This window comes from Cylas formicarius, unplaced genomic scaffold, assembly GCF_029955315.1.
Source record: "Cylas formicarius isolate icCylForm1 unplaced genomic scaffold, icCylForm1.1 PGA_scaffold_10__41_contigs__length_53128322, whole genome shotgun sequence".
NCBI classification, from domain to species: domain Eukaryota; kingdom Metazoa; phylum Arthropoda; class Insecta; order Coleoptera; family Brentidae; genus Cylas; species Cylas formicarius.
Window position 1 is genome coordinate 40,862,203 of NW_026844214.1, and position 25,753 is coordinate 40,887,955.

At 37.1% G+C, this 25,753-nt stretch overlaps 1 protein-coding gene across 1 annotated transcript in view; it reads right to left on the minus strand.

The window, feature by feature from the left end:
- The window catches only part of LOC132700030 (uncharacterized), an 85,758-nt gene that overhangs the window by 38,107 nt on the left and 21,898 nt on the right, over positions 1 to 25,753 (minus strand). The window contains exon 2 of the mRNA XM_060667105.1: positions 12,168 to 12,328. Within this exon, the coding sequence (XP_060523088.1) occupies positions 12,168 to 12,237 (70 nt within the window). The 5' untranslated portion in view covers positions 12,238 to 12,328. The remainder of the gene's footprint in view (positions 1 to 12,167; positions 12,329 to 25,753) is intronic.

Here is a 25,753-nt window from a genome sequence, read left to right on the forward strand (position 1 = left end):
TAAAAAAAGGAATGACAAAAAAATTAAGGATTCTATGGCTGTAGTGCAGCATTTTCCCAGAATAAAATGCAACATAACATTAAAATTTTTCTCATACTTAAGGCATTCCATATCTGTTTTAAAGTTATTCATGCTTCGTTTAAATGTTTTGAGAAACATGTGGTTCCCCTCTAGAGTCTCAAGGTTCGAAACCAGTTCAGACACTCATTTCTCAGTAATTAGCGGCCGCTATGGCTTTGTCATTTCCAAGAAATAGCTCCTTCATCTGAGCTGGCCGTTCGAGCATGAGGCAGACCAAGAGGTGCGTCTTGGAATCCCAATTCTTATTCGAATTAGGGTCCTTCATACAGGAAAAGCAATTGTTGTTGTTTTGACCAATCCCCACATCTCAACACGATTTTTCTCTCCCGAACCCTCTAGCGCAATAATTTGAAGAAGAAAACTTTTGTAGACTTGGTGGTTGTCGCCAATGTAGAGGGTCTTTGGTTTTGTTTTTCTTTCTTTCCCATATCGACAGCAATCTCAGGTCGGATATGTTTCACCCACATCCCTTCCAATCCTTTCGAACAGGGTTGGTTTTAGGCATCCAGTCGTTCTGAAGCGCTTCAGATCGCAGCTGCAAGCTCAGAAGTTGATATACACAAGACAATAAATAATAAATAAAGCTGTTAGCGTAAGATCCAATGTCACGTCCAGCCATTCTAGTGAATGAAAAGGTTGCATCCAGACTCTACAGGGAAAGTTTCTATCCCACGGATACTTGATCTGACGCAATTCATTAAGGATGACTTTGAGGACAGTCAAATAACTGGTACTATATTTATCGACCTTACAGCAGCATGTGACACAGTTAACTGCAGAGAGGTACTGACAAAATCTATAAAGAAACCCGTGACTTCCACCGCACCCGCATGATTGCTACTCTGCCCAGAACAGACGGTGCCATATTAGTCAGGTGGGAAAAATCAGCGAGTGCAGAAACTAGAAGAACGGACTAGCCCAGGAACGTGCGGTAGAGCCAACTCTATATAACATATAGCGAGTGACAACGAACCTACGGCTTGAGATAAAATTATGCAATTTGGTATGTTAATAGGGTTGAATATTCTGAAGATTTCTATGTAAAATTTGTTATTTTAAATGAAACACTCTGTATATTTTTAATTCTTCGGACTCGTTGAATCGAATTTACAATTAACAACTTCACAATTAAAAACATGCCACTGTTAAAGGAAACCTTTTTCTGAATTATTGAAATGTGTGAATTGAAATTCGATCTCAAAAAATAGCTATTTTAAAAATATTCCTATGCTGATACTATTTTAGAAAAAAAAACTGTACATTCTGTGTGCAATATTGCTAACCTCTTATCGCAGAGTTATGCTTACTTTTTATGGTTTTAATGTACAGCTATCATACATTAATGTGTGGCGTTCATAATAATAATAAATAGGGATAATAGCTCTATGTTTGCTGTTTATTTTTTTTATGGGTAGCTCTTATAGATTAATGTATATTGTACACAACATTTATAACCGGTAACCATAGATCTATGTTCACTGTTCATTGTTTTAATTTACAGCTAACATGTTGTTTATAACATTAATAATAAGCGGTTATTTCATTATTGGGGGTAGTTTTACACCTTCCCTACCGCTTCAAGGGGGTTGAGTAGTACATCATTTCGAAGTTCTCCTAAGTGTCTCTTAAATGGTCTAATTCGATATCTGGGACAACGTTAGCTTCTTTTGAGATTCCGAAATAAATAAAACGCATATTTGGTTATTTCATTATTGGGGGTAGTTTTATATCTTCCCGACCGCTTCAAGGTGGTTGAGTAATACATCGTTTTGAAGCTCTCCTAAGTGGCTCTTTAATGGTCTAATTTAATATCTGGGACGTCAGGTTTTTTTGAGATTCCGAAATAAATAAAACGAATATTTGATTATTTCTTTATTGGGGGTAGTTTAATATCTTCCCGACCGCTTCAAGGTGGTTGAGTAATACTTAAATAATGCTTAGTTTTTATCGAATTTACGTACAAATATCTTAACTTAATGGCCAAGAAAATTAACGTTGCCGTTTATTGATTCGATGTACTTTTTTATTAATTTTTTGGTTCAGTGTTTTCTACCACGCCGCCGAGTTAAGATCAAGTTCGCTACTAATACCGCACACGTGAATTTATTTTTCTCAGAAAATAAGTGCATTGAGCGCCCTGTACACCGGTTCGAGGCAAAGAGACATCTTACCGGTCACGCACACCAGCATATATCTGTCGCAACCCCCGTCACCGGTAAGCCACGTGCCCTGGTGTCACGGTCCGAGAGATAAAAATAAATAAAAAGTCAAAAGCAGACGCGGCGACGATTTATTATTAAGGGTTTTTTCCGGATTACCCGGACCGAATCCGTCGCAGGCGCCTTTTCACTTTAATTAATTGGAAATTTTTACGGTGTACGGAGCCGTGGGGACCTCCTTTTAAATCGGTCGCTTAGTGGGGCCGGGGGTTGCGCCCAGAGATTTCGGGCGAAATTTCTCCGAAGTTTGTTTATACGGGCTGTCTTACAGAGCAACAGGTGAATACTATACATCAAGATAACAAGATTTGTTGTACCGTAAAAAAATACAGGACGTTGAAATTAAATCTTTATTTTAATTTTACTATAATCATAAAACAGGGAAGCAATCATATTCAAAATTTGTCTACGATGTACAAGATGAGTCCGAATTCGGTAGGCTCAGTCAAGTATCTCCCCCTCTATATATGTATATCGAAGTCCTTACTTTTAAGTGGTCGATATTTTCCCATATATCATTTGGGTGTTTGGAATGTTTAGTTTTGACTGGCATTATTTATCGGTCGAACCTAACCAGTTATAATATTGTGGATGGAAAAAACAACGCAAATAACGGCCCTAGTCCGTGGCAGGCCTTAAGTGGCCAAGGGGTGCTAAGAATCTCTGCGAAGAAAAACAATGGTAAAGACCACCCGAAAGTGGTAAAAAAAACAAAGCTAAAACTGGATACTTCTGGAACTTCAAACTACTAAAACTGGAACGTCAAACGTCTTTAAACCGCCGGAAAATTAGACAACCTAATACAAGAAATGGAAAGATGCGACTTAGACATCAAAGGTCTTAGCGAAATCAGATGACTCAACAGCGGCAAATGCAGCAAAGAAAAAGCGACACTATATTACTCAGGAAATCATTATAACGGAGTTGGATTTCTAGAAACTACAGATCCAAACAAATCAGTAATAAACTTCGTGGCATACTCATTAGGGCAGCACTACTACAAGTCCAAGCCGACCATATTGACCTTAACATCATACAAGTCTATGCACCAACCTTGGACAAGCCCAAAAATGGAGTGAAATAATGGTACAAAGAGATCAAGGAGTTAATGCAACTGATCAAGAAGAATGAGACTCTTATAATAACTCTGATATAATGGTGGGTGATTTTGGTTTTGGGAGATCGTAACGAAAGAGGTTCTAGAGGAGCCAGTTCTGCCAAGAAGAAAAATTAATCATGTCGAATACATGGTACACACTGCCACCACGGAGACTCTATACCTGGCAGTCCCAGAGCATACGCAAGACAACATCGTAAGAAGACTTTCTATTGATTAACCAAAGATACAGAAATGGATTACATGGAGTAAAAACGTATCCTGGAACAGATATATATTAAAAAAGATGCCCAAAATTTAAAAAAAATAAATAGATGACTGACGAAATATTATCAATGATAGCAGATCATTTAAAAATAAAGACCGAACAAAATATCAGAAAATTAACAAATACGAAAAGAGATCCGCAAAGCCAAAGAACAATGGCTGCTAGACAGATGCGCAGAAATAGAGAAATTGGAAGAAAAACATGACCGCTTTAGCATACACAAACTCGTTAAAGAAGTAACACGTCATACAAAACCTTGTAGTTTTAACAGTATTGTAAAGAACAATAAATTAATCACTGATCCCAAGGATCGACCTCAACATTGGAGAAACTATACACAGGAATTATACTCAGAAAACACTAGAAGAAATTCTGAATGTGAATACAAAAGTGAACCCTCCCCTAAAATATTGAAGTAAGGGCAATTAAACAGAGCAAATAAGGAAAAGCACCACGCCCACACGACATATACATAGAGGTTCTAACAATGTTGTGTGAAGACAATATATTACATTATATTATATATTATATTATTAGACAATTATTGATATTTATGGGTCCCGTCAAATACCACAGGATTGGCTTCAATCAATCTTTGTACCATTCCGAAAAAAGCCAAACGCTAGTAGTTGCGATCAATTCCGAATGATCAGCTTACTGAGCCAGGTCCTAAAACTCTTCTTAAAGATAATCCACACAAGAATATACAACAGATGTGAGAGAGACATAAGCTCCACACAGATCGGTTTCAGACAGGGTTTTGGTACAAGAGAAGCACTTTATAGTAGAGTGAGAGTAGGACAGAAATTTACATCATATTTCCCAATCGAAAAAGGTGTACGACAGAGCTGTGTTCTGTCCCCCATCCTTTTTAATCTTTGCTCTGAAACGATTTTCGATAGAGCCTTAAGAGATATTGAAGATGGAATCAAAATCAACGGACAGACTGTTAATAACCTTCGCTATGAATAATGAATGAACATAATAGCCGACACCCAAGAAGCGCTACAGCGACTAATAGATAGAATAAACACTGAAGGAGAACGACTGGAACTGAACATCAATATAGACAAGACGAAGATAATGATGGTTAGCAGAACACGAAACATGCAATTAAATATAAGAGTAAAAAACAAGAATATCCAAAAGGTCACCAGGTTCAGATATCTGGGTAGTTGGATAACTTAAGATCTAGATCCAGACTTAGAGATACGTAGCAGGATCGAGCAAGCCAGAACATCATTGGTAAAACGCTTCGATATCGCTTTGTAAAATGTTACATTTACTCCATACTGCTATATGGTGTAGAAACCTGGACCATAAAGGCCAACGTGATGAATCGATTGGAGGCCTTTGAAATGTCGATATTTAGAAGACTACTCAAAATTCCCTGGACAGATCACAAAACAAATGTTGAAGGATTGGACGAATGGACAGAGAAAGAGAATTGTTGCCAATAATAAAAAGAAGAAAAGCTGTCTATCTGGGTAATATACTTCGTTCTTGAAACTCATAATGGAAGGAAAGATAGAAGGAAAACGAAGCAACGGAAGGAGAAATCACTCATGGCTAGGGTCGGACAAATCTCGATGCGCACGCACTCCTCAGAGCCACACAAAATCGAGAGGAACATGCCAGAATTGTCGCCAACATCCACTGATTAGATTAGGCACCTTAAGAAGAAGATGGGAACTAACCCACTTTGGTATTTTTCCGGGGAAGATAGTCTGGCTCTATAAAAGCACTCGGATTTTAACTAGCTCCGAGAGTTTATTTTTGATAGGCTATTTTGTAGTTGATCTAGCGGGTCGCGGAATTCATTTGTTTAAAGCACTGTGTTGTGCATTCTTTTAATATTTTCAAGATGTCTTCTATCTTGTGTTCTATTTTATTATTTTTCTTATATTATTTATTATTATTTCTTACATGTATATCCGATGCCACAGTAAACACTTTGTTATACCATTAAAATGACTAAATTTTACGTAACCAACTTACACCGTAAATAACTATTGACTATTTGCAAGATGGCAAAAAAAGTGCAAATTAAAATGACTGTCTCGTAGGGAAGTTCAAGAAATCTGAGGGAGCAGTGTTATCTATCTATATATTATTATCTGGACAAACTGTTCACATGAAATAAAAGTCAGTTCGGTTTTTACCTCTGCGTTGCGATGAATTACACTTGCTCTCCACGTTCTCTCCAAATTTTTGTAACTTTGCGAGTAGGTCATCATCGTAGCAAGCTGCGCAATACTTTAAATTAATTTCACAACATTGAACGGTTGAATTTGGTTGGGCACGTGGAGGAAATTTTGACTTTTTGAAACATTATTGATTAATATTGCGTAAAATTCAGAGATTCTAACAGTACAAGAAAGTAATTTTCTTGAAGTCCGAGGAAATTTTCAAATTTTCCAAGGTCATAGCTTTTCTCAGTAAATTGGTTGTACAAAATTGCGCAACATTCAAATATAATAATGTGGGATAGCAGAAGATACTCTTTTACTTTTTAACCTCTAAAAAAATAGCAGAACATTTTATTTAAAAAAGGTGTGCAAAATTTCGTTTCGGTCGCGCAAAACGTGCACGTTATTTGGGAATTGGTTATAGTGACATTTGAGGGGGCCACTTGACGAAGTCAATTCGGTATTAGTCTGACCTTAATTAATAGAGGGCACTCATAAGTGTAAAGCTAACATTGTTTTGACTAGGAAAGGGTAAACATTTATTATTTAAGCGTAAAAAAAAGCGATTTTACTATTTTTACCCGCTTTAAATTTATTAAAATCTTTCGAAAATTAAATTCATTAGTAGAGATACCCAACTTCTGCATTTCCCGGTATCTATGGGACATATTATAATAACGAAATTACATATTCCTAACTAGCCAAAGTTTCGCCACTCTCAGAGACTTTCAACAACCTATATTTTTTAACGCCTGACGTGTGCCACCATATGTATTGAACAAATCTTATTATTATTATTATTATTATTATAGTTAATACTGTTTTATTATAATCGCATTCGGTGCTCTAACTTTTGTCGTATAGGGTGCGTAAAATTTTTTACAAAAAGTTCCGAGTATTAAGCGACCTATTGGTAAGTTGTATTTAAAGGATAACAGAACTTGTCGCGGCGTTTATCGGTTTTTGGCTGGTTCCATGCTGAACAAAAAATCATCTGTAGGGCAAGAAATTTACTTAGCCACCGAATTTTTGACGGCAAGCGCGCCCGTGAATATTCATGAAATTTCGGAATGCGGAAATAAAATTGAATTTAGCGAGTCGTCTTCGATGCGGAAACGAGCGGGATTTAAGCAACTCAGTGTCCGGAGAAGGCGATATAAAACGAGAACCAAAATTGAAAAACGTCGACGGCCTTCTGACGCCTGCGAACTTTTGCAGCGAGCGAAGTGAAAAGTAAAAACAAAAAGGTCGACAGACCCTGTTGGAAATGTTGCAGCTTCATTTATGTACATGGTGCTTTTAATATTAAGAAGAAAGGAAAAGAAAGCAAAATAAGCTGTTAAGATTAATTTTAGGAAATAATTAAATTAGCTTAAAAAATTCGATCATTCTCTCAGATATTGAGGATAAATGTAAATACTGCAGAAACACACGAAATCTACATTATCATTTTAAAAAATGTATTTGTCGGATTATGGCATTTTAGGTAAAACATTTTTGTTTTTTATTTATTTTGAATTCACTGACAGAGTTAATTTTTACATAAGAACTTAGGGAAGATGCACAATTGAATTACAGGTTTAGGTTTACCTGTTACAAAACTGAAAAGTACAAGTAAAAACTTATGTTACAAGCTAAGGAGAAAAAAAAATAAAATGAAAATAATAATAATCAGATAGAGGTTCATGTTGGATCATATTATGTTGTGCTTGCTCGACACTGATTTCTATTCTCAGTAGTGAAAAAATTAAAATGCTCGTTCTCATTAGCCGGCCTTTACAATGAATGAATTACGTTCATAGTTGGTCCTGTGGTACATGTGAAGGTAAAGCCGCTTTCGAAGAGCACGCCAAAGGATTTAACATTGAAGCCGCTTTCAGGTTTTCATTCATCCAAGTATATTCGTAAACTATAGGATCCCGATGGCGGTGAAACGAGATACTTAAGCATTTTGAGAGATTGGGATCCATACCATTCAAGTAACACCATCGCACCTTTATGAAAACAGGCAGGACATATATGAGAAATTTCCAAGTCAAACAACCTGACTGCATCCCCCCAGATATTACTCGATGCACTCCAAAGGTTTAGCTGTAATACTTTCTCCACACAGTTTACTAAGCTCATTGCATAATCCACCCTATCAAAGGCTTTGTAAAAATCCAAAGCACCAGCGATTGAGTCCACGTACGTAATCAAATTCAATGTTGTTGACCTTAACTATTGAATGCCATATTAATGATCTATAATTCTATTTTTGAAAAAGGGATTTAAAAACTGTGTTTTCGAACAACATTGGTAGGGACCGGATACAGATCAATAATTTATAACATCGGGACGTTCTCCTGTTTTATAGATATATTCCAGAAGTTTAGAAACATGCCCAAATGCAGTGATTCATTAAAAATGAGATATAGAGGTCTCGCCAGTCATCAATAGAATTAAAAAACTTAAATTTTTTGTGTGCAATTTTTTTCAAGAGAAATTTTGTGTAAACTATATAGGAAACTTGCTTGGAGCTAGCATTTTGAGAGGCACAAATCTTTGGATTATCCTATAAAGAACATTATAAAATAACGTAAGCATTGCGCGTTTGAGTCGACGTCTCTGCATGTGCATGCGTATTCTTAATTTATGTAAGTTTTTTTATTATTCCAAAAATTGCTTTTTTAGGTCTGATAATGATCGTGTGGGCAAAACACACGTCACATTTTACAATAACCAGGTCTCTTTGAGGATGGGCAATTTGTTTTATTTGAATAATAGTGTAGATTTCGTGTGTTTCTTGTATTACCTGTAATTAGAGTAGGCTATTTTAATATAATGTGTTTTCGTTTAACAATATATAATATTTTGTCATATCATATCATCTTGACACCATTTAAAATTTTAAAAGAATTTAAAGCTTCAGTGATTCATTAAAAATGAGATATAGAGGTCTCGCCAGTCATCAATAGAATTAGAATACTTAAATTTTTTGTGTGCAATTTTTTTCAAGAGAAATTTTGTGTAAACTATATAGGAAACTTGCTTGGAGCTAGCGTTTTGAGAGGCACAAATCTTTGGATTATCCTATAAAGAACATTATAAAATAACGTAAGCATTTCATCAAGAGATCCCCCCGTAACCCCTCCAAATCAATAGAACTCAGAGAATCGTTTATTAGGAAGTAAACTGTATTCTTAAAATTGTGAAAGATTGATTCTGTAACCAGACTTCATGAATGGTTACTAGAATTATTTATTATCTTAAGAAAAAGACGAGGATGGTGGCTCTATGATGGAACCAACTCGCAAAGGGCCCTCTTGACCACCAGCGTTAATAATCATAGTTTTTTGAACAAGGTTATGGTAAGAACAAAAATATTTCAACAAGTCTATCACTCTTGCACTTGACGGGGTCGCCGCTGTAAAACTATTCAATTAAACTCCGAAGTCGATGTCTCAAAAATTATTATTTGTAAAATGTTACATGTGTTTCGCCCGCACGGGCATCAACAGATCTATAATAGTATATTATGCAACAAGTGCGGTAAATGGCATTTGACTCACGAGTTTATTTGACACTAGCGGAGCGAGTTTTTAATAAACGGGTGACTTAAAAAGTTTACCGAACGTGTTGCATAATATACTTTTTCTACGACCGTTTGTTTTACTTATATAAACTTATATAAATTAAGAATATGCACATACAAAGACGTCAACTCAAACGCACACAGACACAAATTGGTAGCCAACAAACGCAATCCCTTCCTTGAAAAAAATTACTTTACGTTGGAGAAGGAAATCGGGGATACTTTTTAACATTCCACTTTCAAAGTGAGCATTTAATAAGGAATTGACGACGATTAGACAAATCATATTCAATAACGGTTATTCACTTTGTTATCGTATCGTATCGTATTATGTAATAAAATCAAAACCTCCAATGTTCCAATGCTTGACCTATTTCAGTGATATTTCGTTACACCTAGCTAAATTGTTCAAGAGAAGGAATTTATTTGTAGCGTTTAAAACAAACAATACACGTAAACAATTTGTAATAAGAGGTAAGGATGTAAGAGATTATTTTTCCAGATAGGGAGTATATTCTTTGAACTGTGAGGATTGTAATGCAGTTTATATGGGGCAGTCTGGCAGGAAGATCTTCACGAATATCTTAGTTTGGTGAAAAAATACAAGGACACTGAGTTGACAGAGATCAAATTTGCTTTCGCTATTCATCCTTTGTGCACGGGGTATAACTTATCACCAAATAAAAATGTCATTGTTTTACATGGGTGCCCAAAAAGTAAGAAACTTGATCTTCTGGAGAAATTAGAAATGGCCAAAACCAAAAAGAGACTTATCCTACATTGCGTCAATGACGTTTTTAATTTTGAGTCGACATTATTTTGTTAACAATATAAAGTGCAGGTCTCGGTATAATCTTATCAGATTTTTTGTGTTCTGGGTAAAATAAAACAGATTCGGTCTCAATCCAATTTGTGTGTGCACGTTTGAGTCGCCGTCTTTGCATGTGCGTATCCTTAATTTATGTAAGTTTCTATTATTTCAAAAATTGCTTTTATGGGTCTGATGATGAACGTGTGGGCAAAACACATGTCATATTTTACAAATAATAACCAGGTGTTATGTTACCAGGATGGGCAGTTTGTTCTATTTCAATAATAGTGTAGATTTTGAGTGTTTCTTGTATTACGTTTTCGTTAAACAATATGTAATACTTTGTCATATCATATAATCTTAGAGGGCTGTCGCGGGGATCGCGGGGTCATGAGCATGCCGAGTGACGTCATGATCCCTGACATGACCTTCTTTGACAAATTCCTTTCTCCTCCCATCAAGGGAAGAGTGGAGAGAGGGCAGAGTCGGCTCCTGGGATGGACTTGTCTGGTACACGGACGGGTCCAGAATGGGAGACCTGGCCGGAGCTGGAGCGTACTGCGAGACAACGGGATCGAGCTTGTCGGTTCCTCTGGGTTAGTACTGCACTGTGTTTCAGGCGGAAATTTTCCCTTTATTGATGGCGGCCAGAGAGGTGCTTCGGCTCAACCACGGAAGCAGGAGGGTCTTCTTCTGCTTGGATAGTAGGGCTGCACTTATGGCGCTGAAGTCAGTGCGTACGCACTCCTTGTTGATAAAGGAGTGCAAAGGGGTACTGAGGAGAGTGGCTGAGGAGAGGAAGGTCACGTTGGTCTGGGTCCCGGGTCACACCGGTGTCCGGGGCAATGAGGCAGCGGACGCCTTAGCCAGAGAGGGCTCCCCGCATAGGCATATAGGGTCAGAGCCCCGCTTGGGGATCGCCCCGTGTGTGAGGCGGGGAGCTCTCGAAGCCTGGGCGTGAGACCGGGCCGCGGGGGGCTGGAGAGTTGGTCCGGAAATGAGGCAGGCGAGGCGAGACGACCCGGAGTGAAGGTGGTGCATGGAAGGGGAGGAGACCCCGTATCATCTGCTCACCGAGTGCCCTGCTTTGACATGGGCAAGATTGGGAGTCTTCGGAACGGCCTTGATCGATCCGGATTCAGTGCACGGTATTGGGCTAAAGGAATTGCTGACCTTCTATAGGAGGGGCGGCATTCTGGACGCCCTCTAGAGCGGCCTGAGGGCACAACGGGCCCATCTGGTGGCCTAAGTGCTTGGACGCACGCGAGGACGCCCCCCTTTAATACCAATACCAATAGCAATACCATATAATCTTGACACCATGTTAAATTTTAAATGAATTTAAAGCTTAAGTTTGGCGACTAACTATTTGTGACAAAACACAAAATCCAATACAGAATAATACATCACATATACACAAAAAAAAAAAAAAATTTACTACAAAAAAAAAAACGTTTTTTACTACAGATACCAATAACGCATTATTGAAAACGGCTCAGCACAGGTCTTTTTAAGTCCATAGCTATATCACTGCTATATTATCAAATAAGAAAGTTGTTTCCATTTTTGTAATAACGGAAATTTATATATTTGGCCCAAAAAAGATATCGCCATGCGATTTTTACCCTTAAATAAAAACTCGTAAATTTAACAACCTTTCCGCGTAAATAGTTACTTGGGAAATGTCTCTAAAAATTTAACTTATTTTTAGATATTGCTAGTTAGGTAGCATTGTTTAAATTAACGAGGTTTTGCAGAGGCAATATAGTCTCCAACCGGTGTTTTCATAAAAAAAAATTATTTGGCCGATACTACATTTAAAATGGAAATTATACGTTCGTCGGACATTAAAACTTTGATATGAATTGATTTTATTTCAAAATTCACCATGGTGGATCATATGTATACCTTTCTTAACGCAGTCAATGAGACTGTAGCCCGAACAAATATCAGCGGCGTGGCAACTCCCCAGCGACATTTTTCTTCGTACGCGGCTAATATTCCTTTTTCATTGTTCGTTCTCCCACAGGACTGAGCGCCGTCCTCGACATCGCTCCCTCTCGTTTCACCTATAAAAAACAAACATTTGAGATTGTTTTGTTCCGACACAGTCCCGTTTGATAGTGTTTCAATGGGTATTGCTGTGGTTTCTTGGGTCGTTTATTTTTTTCAACTGCCGGTAAGAAACCTATGTTTTACAAATGACAGCTAATTTCCTCTGACCCTGTATATTTTTTTCAGAATGAATATCTTAAATAAAACGACTAATTATACTTAAGAAAATGTGGAATTCTGAGAAACTGATAAGGACTAAAATGTTTGATAACTATTATTACTAAATATGGCTATTTAATTAGATAATTTAGCGCCTCTACTACGGTAAAAACTGATGCACCGCAGACGGCATTGATACTTTCATACAAAAGGGAATGGTTTTCCGCCCATTTTCTTTCTAAGTAGCTATTTCCACACACAGAAAATACTGCCGTAAAAATGCCGCATCCAAATTTATTGGTGATCTGTTGGTTGGTCAATGCCGCAAGGCTCTTTTTTTTTAAAACAGATTTTTAATCTCGAGCATGAACCGTCCTATATTATCGGCATAGGCTGAGTCTTCATATGTCTAGTAGCTGTATAGTTTTAATACAATGACTTTTGGCCCAGGACGGTAAACCAAAGAGCACTTTATTTAAGCCAATTGGACGGGAGCAGTGACGTCACATGTCTCCTCGAAACAAATTTCATGTTTTATTTGTAAATATGCACTTTCCACCGCTTCCTTTAGTAATGTTTTATTTTATTCTTTATGTCAAACTTGCGCACACGAGAAGAAAAAAGGTGTACTCTTACTAACGGATAAAGGTCAACGCGATACATGGTAGAATAAGGCTCCCGCTTATCACTAATACGTTAAGTAGTAAATATTTCTTTCTACTCCCGTCTGTAAAATACCTAATTACACACCGATTTAGCCTGCGGAAAACATCACTTTACCACGTAAGTTGCTTGCCCCATAGATCCGAGCCCCCTTCGGCCATTTCCAGGATTTTACCGCACGAGTTTGGGAGCAATCGGATGTTTTCGGAGATATTTCCCACGCCTTGGATTTTGACGTTTGTCAGTTGTGACAGTCATGTCAGTGAATGTATTCGTGTTTTGCGAAAATGTACCTAAAAACTAACGGTCGTAGAAAAAGTATAGCATGCAATACGTTCAGTAAATTTTTTAACTCACTTGTTTATTAAACACTCGCTCCGCTCGTGTCAAATAAACTCGTGGGTCAAATGCCGTTTACCGCACTTGTTGCATAATATACTATTTTCTACTCCAGTCTGTAAAATACCTAATTACCCACCGAATTAGCGTGCGGGAAGCGTTGCTTTACCACGTCAGTTTCCTTTCCCACGAATCCGAGCCACTTCGGACATTTCCGGGATTTTACCGCACGGATTTGGGAGCAATCGAATGTTTTCGGGGATATTTCCCATGCTTTGAATTTTGACGTTTGTCAATTCGGACGGTCATGCCAGTAAATGTATTTGTGTTTTTTTGCGAAAATATACCCAAAAACGGTCGTAGAAAAAGTAGAGTATACAACACGTTCGGTAAACTTTTTAAGTCACTCATTTATCAAACATTCGCTCCGTTTACCGCAGTTGTTGCATAATGTACTATTGGGTTGTAAATATAAAAAACATTATATATAATGCAAAAAGTGTGGTAAACGGCATTCGAGTTCTGACGGTCATATCAGTGATTGTATGCGAGATGTTTTACGAAAATGTACCCAAAATCGGTCGTAGAAAAAGTATAGTATGCAACACATTCCGTAAGTTACTCGTTTATTAAACATTCGCTCCGATGCGCTTCGCTCGCGCCAAATAAACTCGTCAGTCAAATTCCATTTACCGCACTTGTTGCATAATATACTATTGCGTTATAAATGTAAAAAACATAGTACATTATGCAACAAGTGTGGTAAACGGCATTTATTTAGCACAAGCGGAGCGAGTACTTAATTAACACTCCCAAACCCGTGCGGGTAAAATGACACTTTCCGCACGCTAGATGGGTGTATAATTGGGTATTTTAAAGAAGATATTAGAAAATAGTATATTGTTAGAAACCAGCGGAAGACCAGTTAAAATTATTTATTGCTGGATATTTTTCGATGTTTGTTATGAACGCCGCTTCCGGTCAAAGAGTGCCAGTTGAAAAAGTGTTTCAAATACCTGAGGATAAGGGGTTCTCAAATGTTTTTGTTTATCTGATGGCGCCGATTGGTAGGGCGAAAAGGATTTATTATCGGGCGGTATGAAATAAAGAAATGCGTCGTCAGACTGATATTCTTCCTGCTCGGGTTAACTTTCCGCTTTCGTTTCGTTATATTCGTTAAATAAAAGTAAATGTTATTGGACTGTATACGCGCCTTATTTTTATTTATTTATTTAGTTATTTTTTTGACACGAGCGGAGCGAGTTTTTAATAAACGAGTGACTTCAAAAGTTTACCCAACGTATTGCATACTATACTTTTTCTACGACCGTTAGTTTTTAGGTACATTTTCGCAAACACACATTCACTGACATGACCGTCAGAACTGACAAACGTCAAAACTTAAGGCGGGGAAATGCCGTGCGGTAAAATCCCAGCAATGTCTGAACTGGTTCGGAGTGATGGCAAACGAAACTGACGTGGTAAAGTGACGCTTCCCGCACGCTAAATCGGCGTGTAATTAGGCATATCACAGACGGGTGTAGAAAAAATAATAATTAGTATTTATATCAGTAGTAACTGTTACCTCTAAAATGCATTTGTTTTATTATTTATTTATTCTAAAGAGCGTCCAATACATCGACAACATTTCGTTTCGTTACAACTAAACCAGTACTAGATCTAGTAAATTTTTGTATCGATTGTATAAATCAATTTTTTAAAATTCAAAATATTGGAAATATCGAAACCACCTTGTGCGCTTTCAGGAGGTTTCTAGGCCTAAATCCTTCATTAAATCCTAATACATTAGAAACCTAGAGGGAAAACTTTTGCGGTAAGATCCTTAAGGAACTATTTAGAAGATTAAAAATGTCTCATAAATTAAATAAGTACGCGATGGCCAAGAAGTTTTAAAATTGAATAAATTGTATTATCCATTGCATAAACACAAATAAAAAAAAAAACAAAACATTTTAACAGGAATGCAAAAACTATAAATGTTTGGTTCAAAAAGGTAGATTTTAGGTCATGTTACATGAATGCATTTGCGTAAATTTGCAAAAATTTATTCAAAAATTAAAAAGTTCAGATTTTCACGAAATTATATATTTTCACATGACACATGTGTGTTGTGTCTTTACCAAATGTAATATTTACAAACTACCTGCTACTATATATACCGAAAAATGTTTGATAAAGATACAATGTTGTCGAAACAATTATCATGTAAAAATATACAATTTCGTAAAAATCTGAACTTTTATTTCTTATTTATTTTGATAAATGGATTTTCATCAAGTAAAAGCCACCTCAGTTCAAGATACTGTTATTTAATTACTCTAAAAACTGTTCCCAAACTCATTTTATTTTATCATATCTCTATATTTTGGAACCAAAATTATTGGACTCGCATTTGGGCCTCGCGTAATTAAAAAAATTAAAATCGGAACCGATAGATAATCACACACGTTTATGGGGACAACATTTTGATCGCTCTCGTCCTGCGTGACGACAGGTCGGACAGCATTTTCGCGGACAAACAAAGCGAAGCGGGACGTAAAATTGGAAAATATAAACATTTTTAATCGACGCGAGAGTGCTCGGATTGTTTTAATAAAAGGGGATTTCCGAGTCGGAATTAATGTCGGAGCGGCGGAAGGGGGGCAATTCCCGCGTATTGTCTGTCGCACCCCGAACAAATCGATTTGTTTTTTTTTATAACCAGTCGTCGCCGCCCGCCGCCGCTGTCGGTCCGATCGACGTTAGTAAATTATTGTGCGAACTGATAGGCGAATAATTGAAAAATAGTTTTCCGGGCGAGGCGGGGGCGGGCGAGACGCTGCGGTCACGCGGCGTTGTTCGCGGCAAAATTTCATTTATTTCATTTTTTAACGCTATCCTAGCAAAGGGGAAAATTTTGTGCAATTAAAATTGGAAAAAAAACATTTGATTTGAAAATAAAATTAAAATTATAATAAAGCAACTAGTGCATTACAAGCAAATTAGTGGTCTATAAATATATATAAACTACAACAATAAAAACAAAACACACAAAACATGCGGTTCGTTTACGTTTTGCATGAGTTACCAACGAGAGCCTAACAGATTCCGCCGACTCAGCGGCTCAGCGTTTTATATGTTTTGCCTTATATTGTAATGGCTTTTTGACAGTCAGTCAGAGTCGCGACACGACGAGTAAAACATCCAAGTAATTAAATGTAATTTCAAAAATAAAAGTTATCTCGGAAAAGACGGTGTTTGGAATTCGATAAGCTAACTGGCGCAGTCGGTAGGATTGAAAGTGACTGATCTGCATCGCGCAAATCAATTTTCTGTACCCGATTAAACTATCTCTGGAAAAAACAAAAAAAAAGGTGATTTTCGAATTGTGGGGAAACTGACTTGTGCAAAGAGGCTTCTCAAACTTCAGAAAACCCATTCCATCGAGGAACTGTCCGAGTCCACCATTTTCACGAAGACCACGGAAGAAAAACATAGTTTTCTTCGCAAGAAGTCATTGGCGTTGAAGACGCACATCGCTGATTCTCCAAGGGCTTTCTTATAGGAACACGATGACCAAAACCGTTCTTCTAGTTATTAGGTGTTGCCTTTTGCTGATACAAGAGACCATGTTTCCTTAAGTCCCGTAAGAAGGCAGAAGACAGACAACTTCAGGGGGGAGGAGATACCAACGGCTCAGCTTTTTATATGTTTTACCTTATATTGTAATTCGATAAGCTAACTCATGAAATACAAAAAATAGCAGCTTTAAACTCACATAAATATGACAGTTCTACCGGGTGTCTAGAATTGATGAGCATAATATTTAAGGGTTGATTCAACTTGATAAATTACTATTAAAGTTCATATAGACTTTTCAAAAACTCAAAAATAACGCAATTACAAGGTGTCTAAAAAAAGTTTATGGTCTGGTGATGTCATTTTAGAAATATGTCGCTTGTTGTTTAAGTAATTTCATGATTTGACAAATGAAATTCTGTTTAGAGTGTTTCTTGATTTTACCTAACTTAACTTAACCTAATTTCTTTCGAATACGCAGATGTCAGATCGGCCGGGAGTATCATGCAGCAAACGTGTTTATTAGTGTACCAAAACAAGTAATAAACCTTAACCTCAATTTAAAAAATATTCTACTCACTTGAAGTCAACATAGTCTGTATTTAACACCATTAATGAATTATTATCATTATATTTTTTTCTATTTTTTTAATTCACGCAGGTAAATATGGACCATTATTTTGGTGTCGGTGATGCATAATCACAAAATACTAAAATTTTTCGTCTATTGTTCTTGTGTAATTTTATTGTTGAACACGTTTCCAAATGTGTTGCACATTGACAAGATGACTGCTATCTGCAGCTGAGTTGCTCATGCTATTATGGAGCTGGTTTTGGTGGACTGTGCGTCCCATGTTTGCTTCATATCCTTAACGGGTGGTAATTATTTTTCAATTTTTCTTAGTACTTCTCTTCAATGTTAATAGGGGAGGGTACGAAAATGTCTACTATAGGCTTTGTAGTGGTCATCCAGTACTGTTTCTGAATCATACTGAGAGTATTACAATTTATTAGGCCAAGATTTTGACAGATCTCTCTGTGAATTATTTTTGCAACATGGTTGTGCGTGGTTGTATATTCGCGTAATGCCTGCCACTACTACAGTCTAGTGACCCTCGCCACACATACGACAACTGGTGTCAGTTATTTTTTTCGTCCTTAACAATGTGTTTCAGGTAAGATTTTGTCGGAATGACTTGCTCTTGTATCGCGCATAGGAAGCGTTTAGTTTCTGGGAATATATTGCTTCACGTTAGCCATTTGAATGTAGCTGCATTGTCGATTTGCTCATTGTTGAGTTTGTTTGGACATCTGAGATGTAATTCTTTTTGTTTTCATCTGTTCTGAAGACTGATCACATTAATACTCTCTATCCTTAAGTTTGAGTGGCGATAGGTTTCCTTTTAGGTTGATGACTGCTCTATGTAGCGCTGACTCTATCTCTATACTGTGGAAGTATTGTCTAAAAAATTCGACCTGGCTCGTGTGACGAAGGCGCATGTCAGCTATTCCCTCATAGTCCTAGGCAAGTGAAACCTCTCAATACATGATTTAGGGTGATGTTTACGATGCTTATCGTACGATTGAGATCATCCAGGTCGGTTCGTATCCATTACCAAAACGGTAAGCAACAACTGGGACCGCATGGCTATTTATAGCTGCGATAGTGTTTTGTGCCGATAGTTTCGTTCTGAGGACCGTAGTGACCCGTTGTTTAAACTTTTTACCCAGTTGTTGCTTTACTGTATTCTCTGCAATCCCCCGGGCCTGATCGAATCTCAGATATTTTTACGTTTCATCCTTATGCAAAGATTCAATGGTTCCCCCTCCCGAAGCCTGGGTTAGTCTACGGCCTTTGGATTCATGCGATTCCTCTTTTTATGTTGTTTGTCTTGCATTTATCTAGCCTAAACTTCATTAGACATCATTAGAGAAGTCCTCTATTCACCTAAGCTGCTTCTTGAGCCCTTTTTCTGTTGGTGGGAACAGTTTGATGACGCCGTTTTCAAGGTGGTATCAGTTCTTAAGATTATTCAGAGCGGTTGACATTGGGTTAAGGGCGATGCAGAAACAGAGGACAATTCCACTCTGAATTCTTATCGTGATTAAAAATTAGTGATTAGTGATTTGTTTCCTATCTGTTCATCATCAGTCTAAGTAGATTAATTATTATCGGATCGATTTTGTTTCACTGTAGTAGCCAGGAATAGGGCATACTGTCAAAGGCCTTCTCATAGTCAATGTAGGCGGTGTATAGCTCTTTCCTGTTCTTGATATCTTCGCGAGATACCACCTGATCTATACTGGGACCGTTTTTTGTAGCCTTTGTGTTCTTCGTTCTTGGTTTTGAAGTAGGTGGTCATATACTTGGTTACAGAGAATGCCGCTTAGGATTTTGGAGAGGGTAGGCAAGCAAGTGATAAGTCGATAATTCGAAGAGTCTTCTACTGGTAAGTCGGTCTTCGGGAGTAGGTAAGAAACTCCTTTCGTCAAAAAGGGTGGTGCAGACTCGGGGTTTTGCAGAAGCTAATTAAAAAATAGCACAGTTTCGGCTTCAATGACTTGAATTTTTTATACCAAAAATTCTTGATTAGTACTGATTCTAAGTCACCTTTAGAGATGCTTTGGGGCCTCATGTGCGGAATCTTTTGTCTGATGTTTGTTCCAATTCGCGTAAGTTTTATGTAGAGTTGGTTTCTCCCAAATATTCGGATTCTTGTCCCACGATCGCTTGTTCTATTAGAGGTTAGTTTTCGATAGAACATTCTTAATATTATTATTATTATTATTAATGTTACTTGTACTTTTAGAACAAATTTGATGTAAAACGCTTAATGCGCTAGTTGTAAGATATTTTTGATAATCCAATTGTTCAAAACGCTGCCAAAATCTACTGCCAATATATTTCGAAAACATGACTTGATAATTAATAACATCAAAATAATCGACATTAATTCATTGCATGGAAATATAAAAAAAAACAGGATTGTCCACTAAACAGTTTTTTATGAAAAGAAGATTTCAGTAGCTGACCAATCCACCAAATCTAATTTTAATATAATCAATAATAATTATTAAAAATTTAAAAAATAACAGCTTTGTAATTAACTTGTTCGGAGACCCGAAGTCCTATGGAACAAATTTAAAAAATAACGGACGACGTTTTTAATAAGTATTTTTCACAAAAAAAAAGAACAGCAAAAACAAAAAAACAAACTCTACGGCTCTGATGCCAATTAAAATTTGTACGCCTAATGGGGAAGACGTTCCGTGACCCCCAGCGCGCGCCCGGAGCTAATCTCCGAGATAAAGCAATCCCTAAAGCAAACAAGGTTCCCCCCACAACCGTTGGGGGGATCGACGTCGGCAGCAACGAGTCTGTAACCGCTTTGTTATTATTCATTAGTATTCGGTGGAACAAAAAGCTTTCCGCCTGGAATTTTCCATTTTCTCGGGGGCCCTCGCGAGATTTGATCGACTCGGTCGAAGGGATTGCCCATCGCTTCCCTATTGGGGGGTGAGGGCTGCGTTTCGCCACCTCCTGCGATTGTCCGTCGGGCCGATTGATTTGCTGCTTTTGATATTACTGCTTAGTAATATTTACAGTTTGCAAAACCGATTCTAAGCCAGTTTCGGCGGAAAAATTGCAATTGTAAATCTTCCGCTTAGTTCTGAATAATAAATTAAATGCAAAGTTTATCATGCTTTGCTTGTTGCCCACTGTTGCCCACTGTAGATACATGATACCGAAAGTGTCATACATAATTTTTCCGAATCTATACTTGTGAGACAATTATTTTCAATGTTGAAAAATATCCATTTTTTCATTTTATCCTAATCTTATATGTAACACTCATCAAAATTTGAAAAGACAATGTTTCCGGAATATGATAATATTGTAAATTTCCACTTTCATCTTAACTCTGTCGTAAGTCAATTAGAGCTAAAGTAAATATTTCTACACTGATTTACTTACGTATAAGGTGCGCCAGAACTCCCCTTTCTAAAGGAGGATAGAAGAACCCTAGTGTACCCTTTATTGTTATGAAGAATTTTTAGTTTCTAGGAAAATATTTCCAAAGCGAACTTTTATGCAGAATCTAATGACTTAATTATAACATTTTTGAAGTAATCGTTTATTAGCGATCAAACAAAAAATACATTTTTGTCTGGCACCCTTGAATATTTTTTTAACTGTTGAATATAACTTGAAATTATCTTTCCAATATTATAGCACACTTGATAAAATTTAGCTAGAGTTTTATTCAAATCACTTTGAACCAGTAGACTTATTACCGGCTGTTCCTATTATTCCTACGATCCTCATTCTAAGAGAAAACAACCACATAAAGACATTTTCCGAAGAATACAACATAACTTAATAAATAGATATCAGTTTTTACAAGAAGCAACCAGAAAACTATACATCAACTCCCTATGATTTACAATAGTCGTTTTAGGAGTTGCTACAAATAATCATCCAACGTAAACACGGAAGTTAGAGACATCAACAAAGAAAGAACTAAAGTTAGATAGAGAAACGGCGCTAGATATCCATATGCGGTTTTTACCGCCTATTCCATTTGATATGGGAGTTTGCCCTTAAAATTTGCCACTCTGTAAACATATCTATTGTAAATGTAAAACTTCTAGATTAAATGTAAAATACTGAAAGTTTTTTTGTCAAATATATTAACCAAAAATTTTGGGGATAAAAATTATTTCTTGAAGCATTTAGTTAAGTTTAATTAGAAGAAAAAAATGTGATCCACCACTACAAAAATTTCGTATTATATAATTTAAACCTCAATGATGCGTGTAACTTGACAACACGACAAAGCCGAATCAGGTCCCAAAGTTTCAATTCGATCCTTCCCCTGCCGCTCCACGTGTCGGAGAAAATTCTGGAAATCCCGTTTAGTCGACAGACCAAAAGCCGTTGAATTCGGGCATTACCGATAATTTCCATAATTCGTTAGGCGAGCTGCAGTAATTTAGGGGGTGGTCGGGAGTACACGCGTCCCCTTAGCGGACCAACTATGGAGGCGTAATCGACGACTATTAGTGTCACCGGAAATTTGGAAATTTTCACGGGACGCCGCTGGACTTGATGACTTGAGTCTAGTTAAAGCATTCAATTAAACCATCAGCACTTGCAATAATAACGCTACCAATTTTTATCGAAGTCGAGTAAGGGGTATACATAGGTACTTGCTAATAACAAATGGATTAAAACAACTTTTTCTACTCTCTATTCTAAAATACTCGATTATGCACGAACCAAGCGTGTGAAAAGTGTTACTTTAAGAAGTCCGGTTCGTTATCGACGATCGCTAGCTACTTCGGAGATTTCCGGGACTTTAGTTTAGTGTTCGGTAGATTTTAAACACTTTTTTGACATTTCGACAGTCACGTCGAGCCTTACTGAAGAGCCTAAAAAAGAAGGATAGTAGGCAACACGTTGATAACCTTCTTCTTCTTCCTGCGACCTGATGATCTATTTTGCGACACTCATGAGTATTCGTTACCCCATCTGAGTCAGTCCTTGTAGTAAGTAGCGTTTCGACCACCAGTTTTTTTTGACTCTCTGGCATCTGCACAGTATGTGCTCTGTCGTTTCCTCATCTTTTAAGCACAGTTGGCACTCGTCATTCTTGGTAGGACATTCTGTCACTGTTTTTAAATGGACCAACCTAGTTAGACAGGCATTGAATGCATTTCTTGCAGATTGACGTGATACATATCACCTGTGGATCTATTGGTAGCATCTCTGCTCTTTTTCTCACTTGGAGGTTGGCTTTTTCATTCTCTATATTGGGGTATCTATGTCAGTGTAACCTTGTTTCGGCAGGAGCTCTGGGATGTTTTTAATCCCTGCCTAACCGAAAATATGGATTTTTTTTCTACCTATTAATCCGCTTTGTTTTAAAAAGGAAAAGAAATTAAAAATACTATATTTCCTAACAAGTCCATAGTGGGATAGTTGTCCACAAGAGTTAGGAACGTTTAATATTTCATCTTATTATTGTGTATTAACAAACGAAAACCACCATTCTACTCATTTTTAATATTGCAAATAAATCGCTGGTGCCAATAAACGCAGACTTACTTATTTGCTTTAACTTTAACGCTTTTTATTGTTAAGGATATTCATAGCAATCCTGACAAACTAATTATTTTTTTATCTGATTTTCGTCTTTTTTTATTGTTAATAATACTATAATAATGTAGTACGAAAATGGAGAACTTTCCTGTGTGAAATGCATACGAACATGTGATGTTTTCCGAACACTCTTAAATAAAATGTACTACATTCTCGCTTTCAAATTCGATTAGGATTCATACGTTTCATTTTTTATTTGTGTTGGTTTAAAAAATTAGAATCGGTTCTATAGAATAATTGAACTGCGTAGAAATGAATGTGCCTGGAAACTCATTCCACGAGTTCGGAACCTTTAAGAAACTAAAACACTTAATTAGGGTGTCCATCTGTGAACTGTTTGATATCAGTCGGCAATAAAAAAATTGTCTCTTGTTGCAATTAAAAAAATACCATATATTTGTATTTGTAACTTCCAGAAGTTTTGTAAAAAGCGTTACGGTAGCCTGTGGACGTTTCTTTGAAAAATTAACAAGCCTTCATGTAGAGGATATCAAGCGCAAATGCAGAAAGTTAGAAGATCACCGACTGAAACTGGTAAGATTACTCTGTACACTGACCTTTTTGTTACGTTGTAGAGACCATAACGTTATCCCCAATTTTCTTAAAATATCCCATCACATCACAACCTCATCCGCTTATAAAATTCTTCGAAAATCTAGTTTCGCTTTACTTCGACAAAGAATTCATCATACCCGTAAGGAAATAGACCAAATCAATAAGGCTCTTCTGTCTTTACACCTTGAAATTTCTTCTATTTTGTCCCCATCCGAGTTCGATACCCTTTCAAACATAATTCATGACAAAGCTTTAAATCTTCATTTATCTACTACCCAAAATCACATTCAGAAATTTGAAAAACTAACGTCAACACTAGGAAAACCATCAAACACTTCTAAACTACCAAACCGAAGCGTTAACGCATCGCCCCAAAATTGATCGTGATCCTAAAAGCAGATAAATGAATTGCTACGGTAATGATGGATACAAATGAATATCAGGAAAAGATTCAAGATATTCTTACAGACGGATCATATCGTCAACTTAAAAAAGATCCTACGCCATCTATGAATCGCAACCTTAAATCTGTTATTAAGGCTTCTTCTCTATCAGACTCCGTGAAAAAATCTGTTACCCTTCACGATTCTAAAATTCCGCGTCTCTACGGACTTCCAAAGATTCACAAACCAGGATTACCCCTTCGACCGATTGTCAGCACCATTGGTTATCCAACATATTCTCTAGCAAAATATCCAGCTCCCTTATTTAAACCCCTTACAGTTAAAACTGACAGTTTCGTACTTAATTCCTTTCACTTCATTGAACAATTAAAAAGCATTACATTAGGTAAACAAGATATTCTAGTTAGTTTCGATGTAGAATCCCTACCAAAGTTCTATTCCTGAAACTTCCGACTTCATTTCAGATATATTAAAATCCGAGAATCTGGAACCAAACCTTCTCACCTTAATTGAAAAATGCTTATCGGGAACATATTTTTCTTATAACAGTCAAATTTTTGAACAAACGCCGGGAACAGCTTCTCAGCTTCTCCACTATCACCAGTCATCGCGAATATATTTATCTAAAACCAAAATTATGGAAACGCTACGTCGATGATACTTTTGTTATTTAGCCTTATGGTCAAGAGACCCTAGTAGATTTTCTTAGACATTTAAACTCGATACACCCTAACATACGCTTTACCATTGAGTTGGAAGCTAATAATAACCTGCCATTCCTAGATATTCTTATCAATAGAAAATCAGACCTAACATTAGGTCAATGTGTTTACAGAAAACCTAGGCACACAGACCGAAACCTTAATGCATGCTCACATCACAATTCGGCCCAAAAATCATCAACTCTCTTGTTTACAGAGCCATAAAACTATCTCAGCCCGAGTCACTGAAAACAGAATTAAAACACCTTACCTCTGCTCTTCTCTCTAATAATTTCCACGTTAAAGATATCAAACGTTCTATCAAAAAATACACTTCACCGCAACCTTCCAATAGCAATGAGGCCGAAAGCAATCCTACACTTGCCACTGTGGTCCTTCCTTGCATTCAAAACATCACTGACCACATATCAAAAGTTCTAAAGAAGTATAACGTCAAAATCAGATTTACCACTTGTCCGAAAAATTTCTCAACATCTGCGGTCCGTTAAAGACAAAATTCCATTTGAGACGCCAGGAGTTTACAGCATTTCATGCCTATGGGGCAAAGAATACATTGGAGAGACCGGACGAAAAATATCAACTCGGCTCAAAGAACACGAAAGAGCCTTACGACTAAGACAAATAAACTCATCAGCTGTTGCCGAACACACTCATGAAACCGGGCATAAAATTTTATTCGATAAAACTGAAATTCTTGCATGTAATCAGTTCTTCTAAAAACGAAAAATCGGAGAGTCTATAGAAATCTATAAACAACCTAACAATCTTAACCGCGACTCAAGTCTCTACCTGTCACCAATTTTGGATTCAGTCATCCGAGACGAAGTTTATACCCCTCATTAGCGCCCCCCTCAA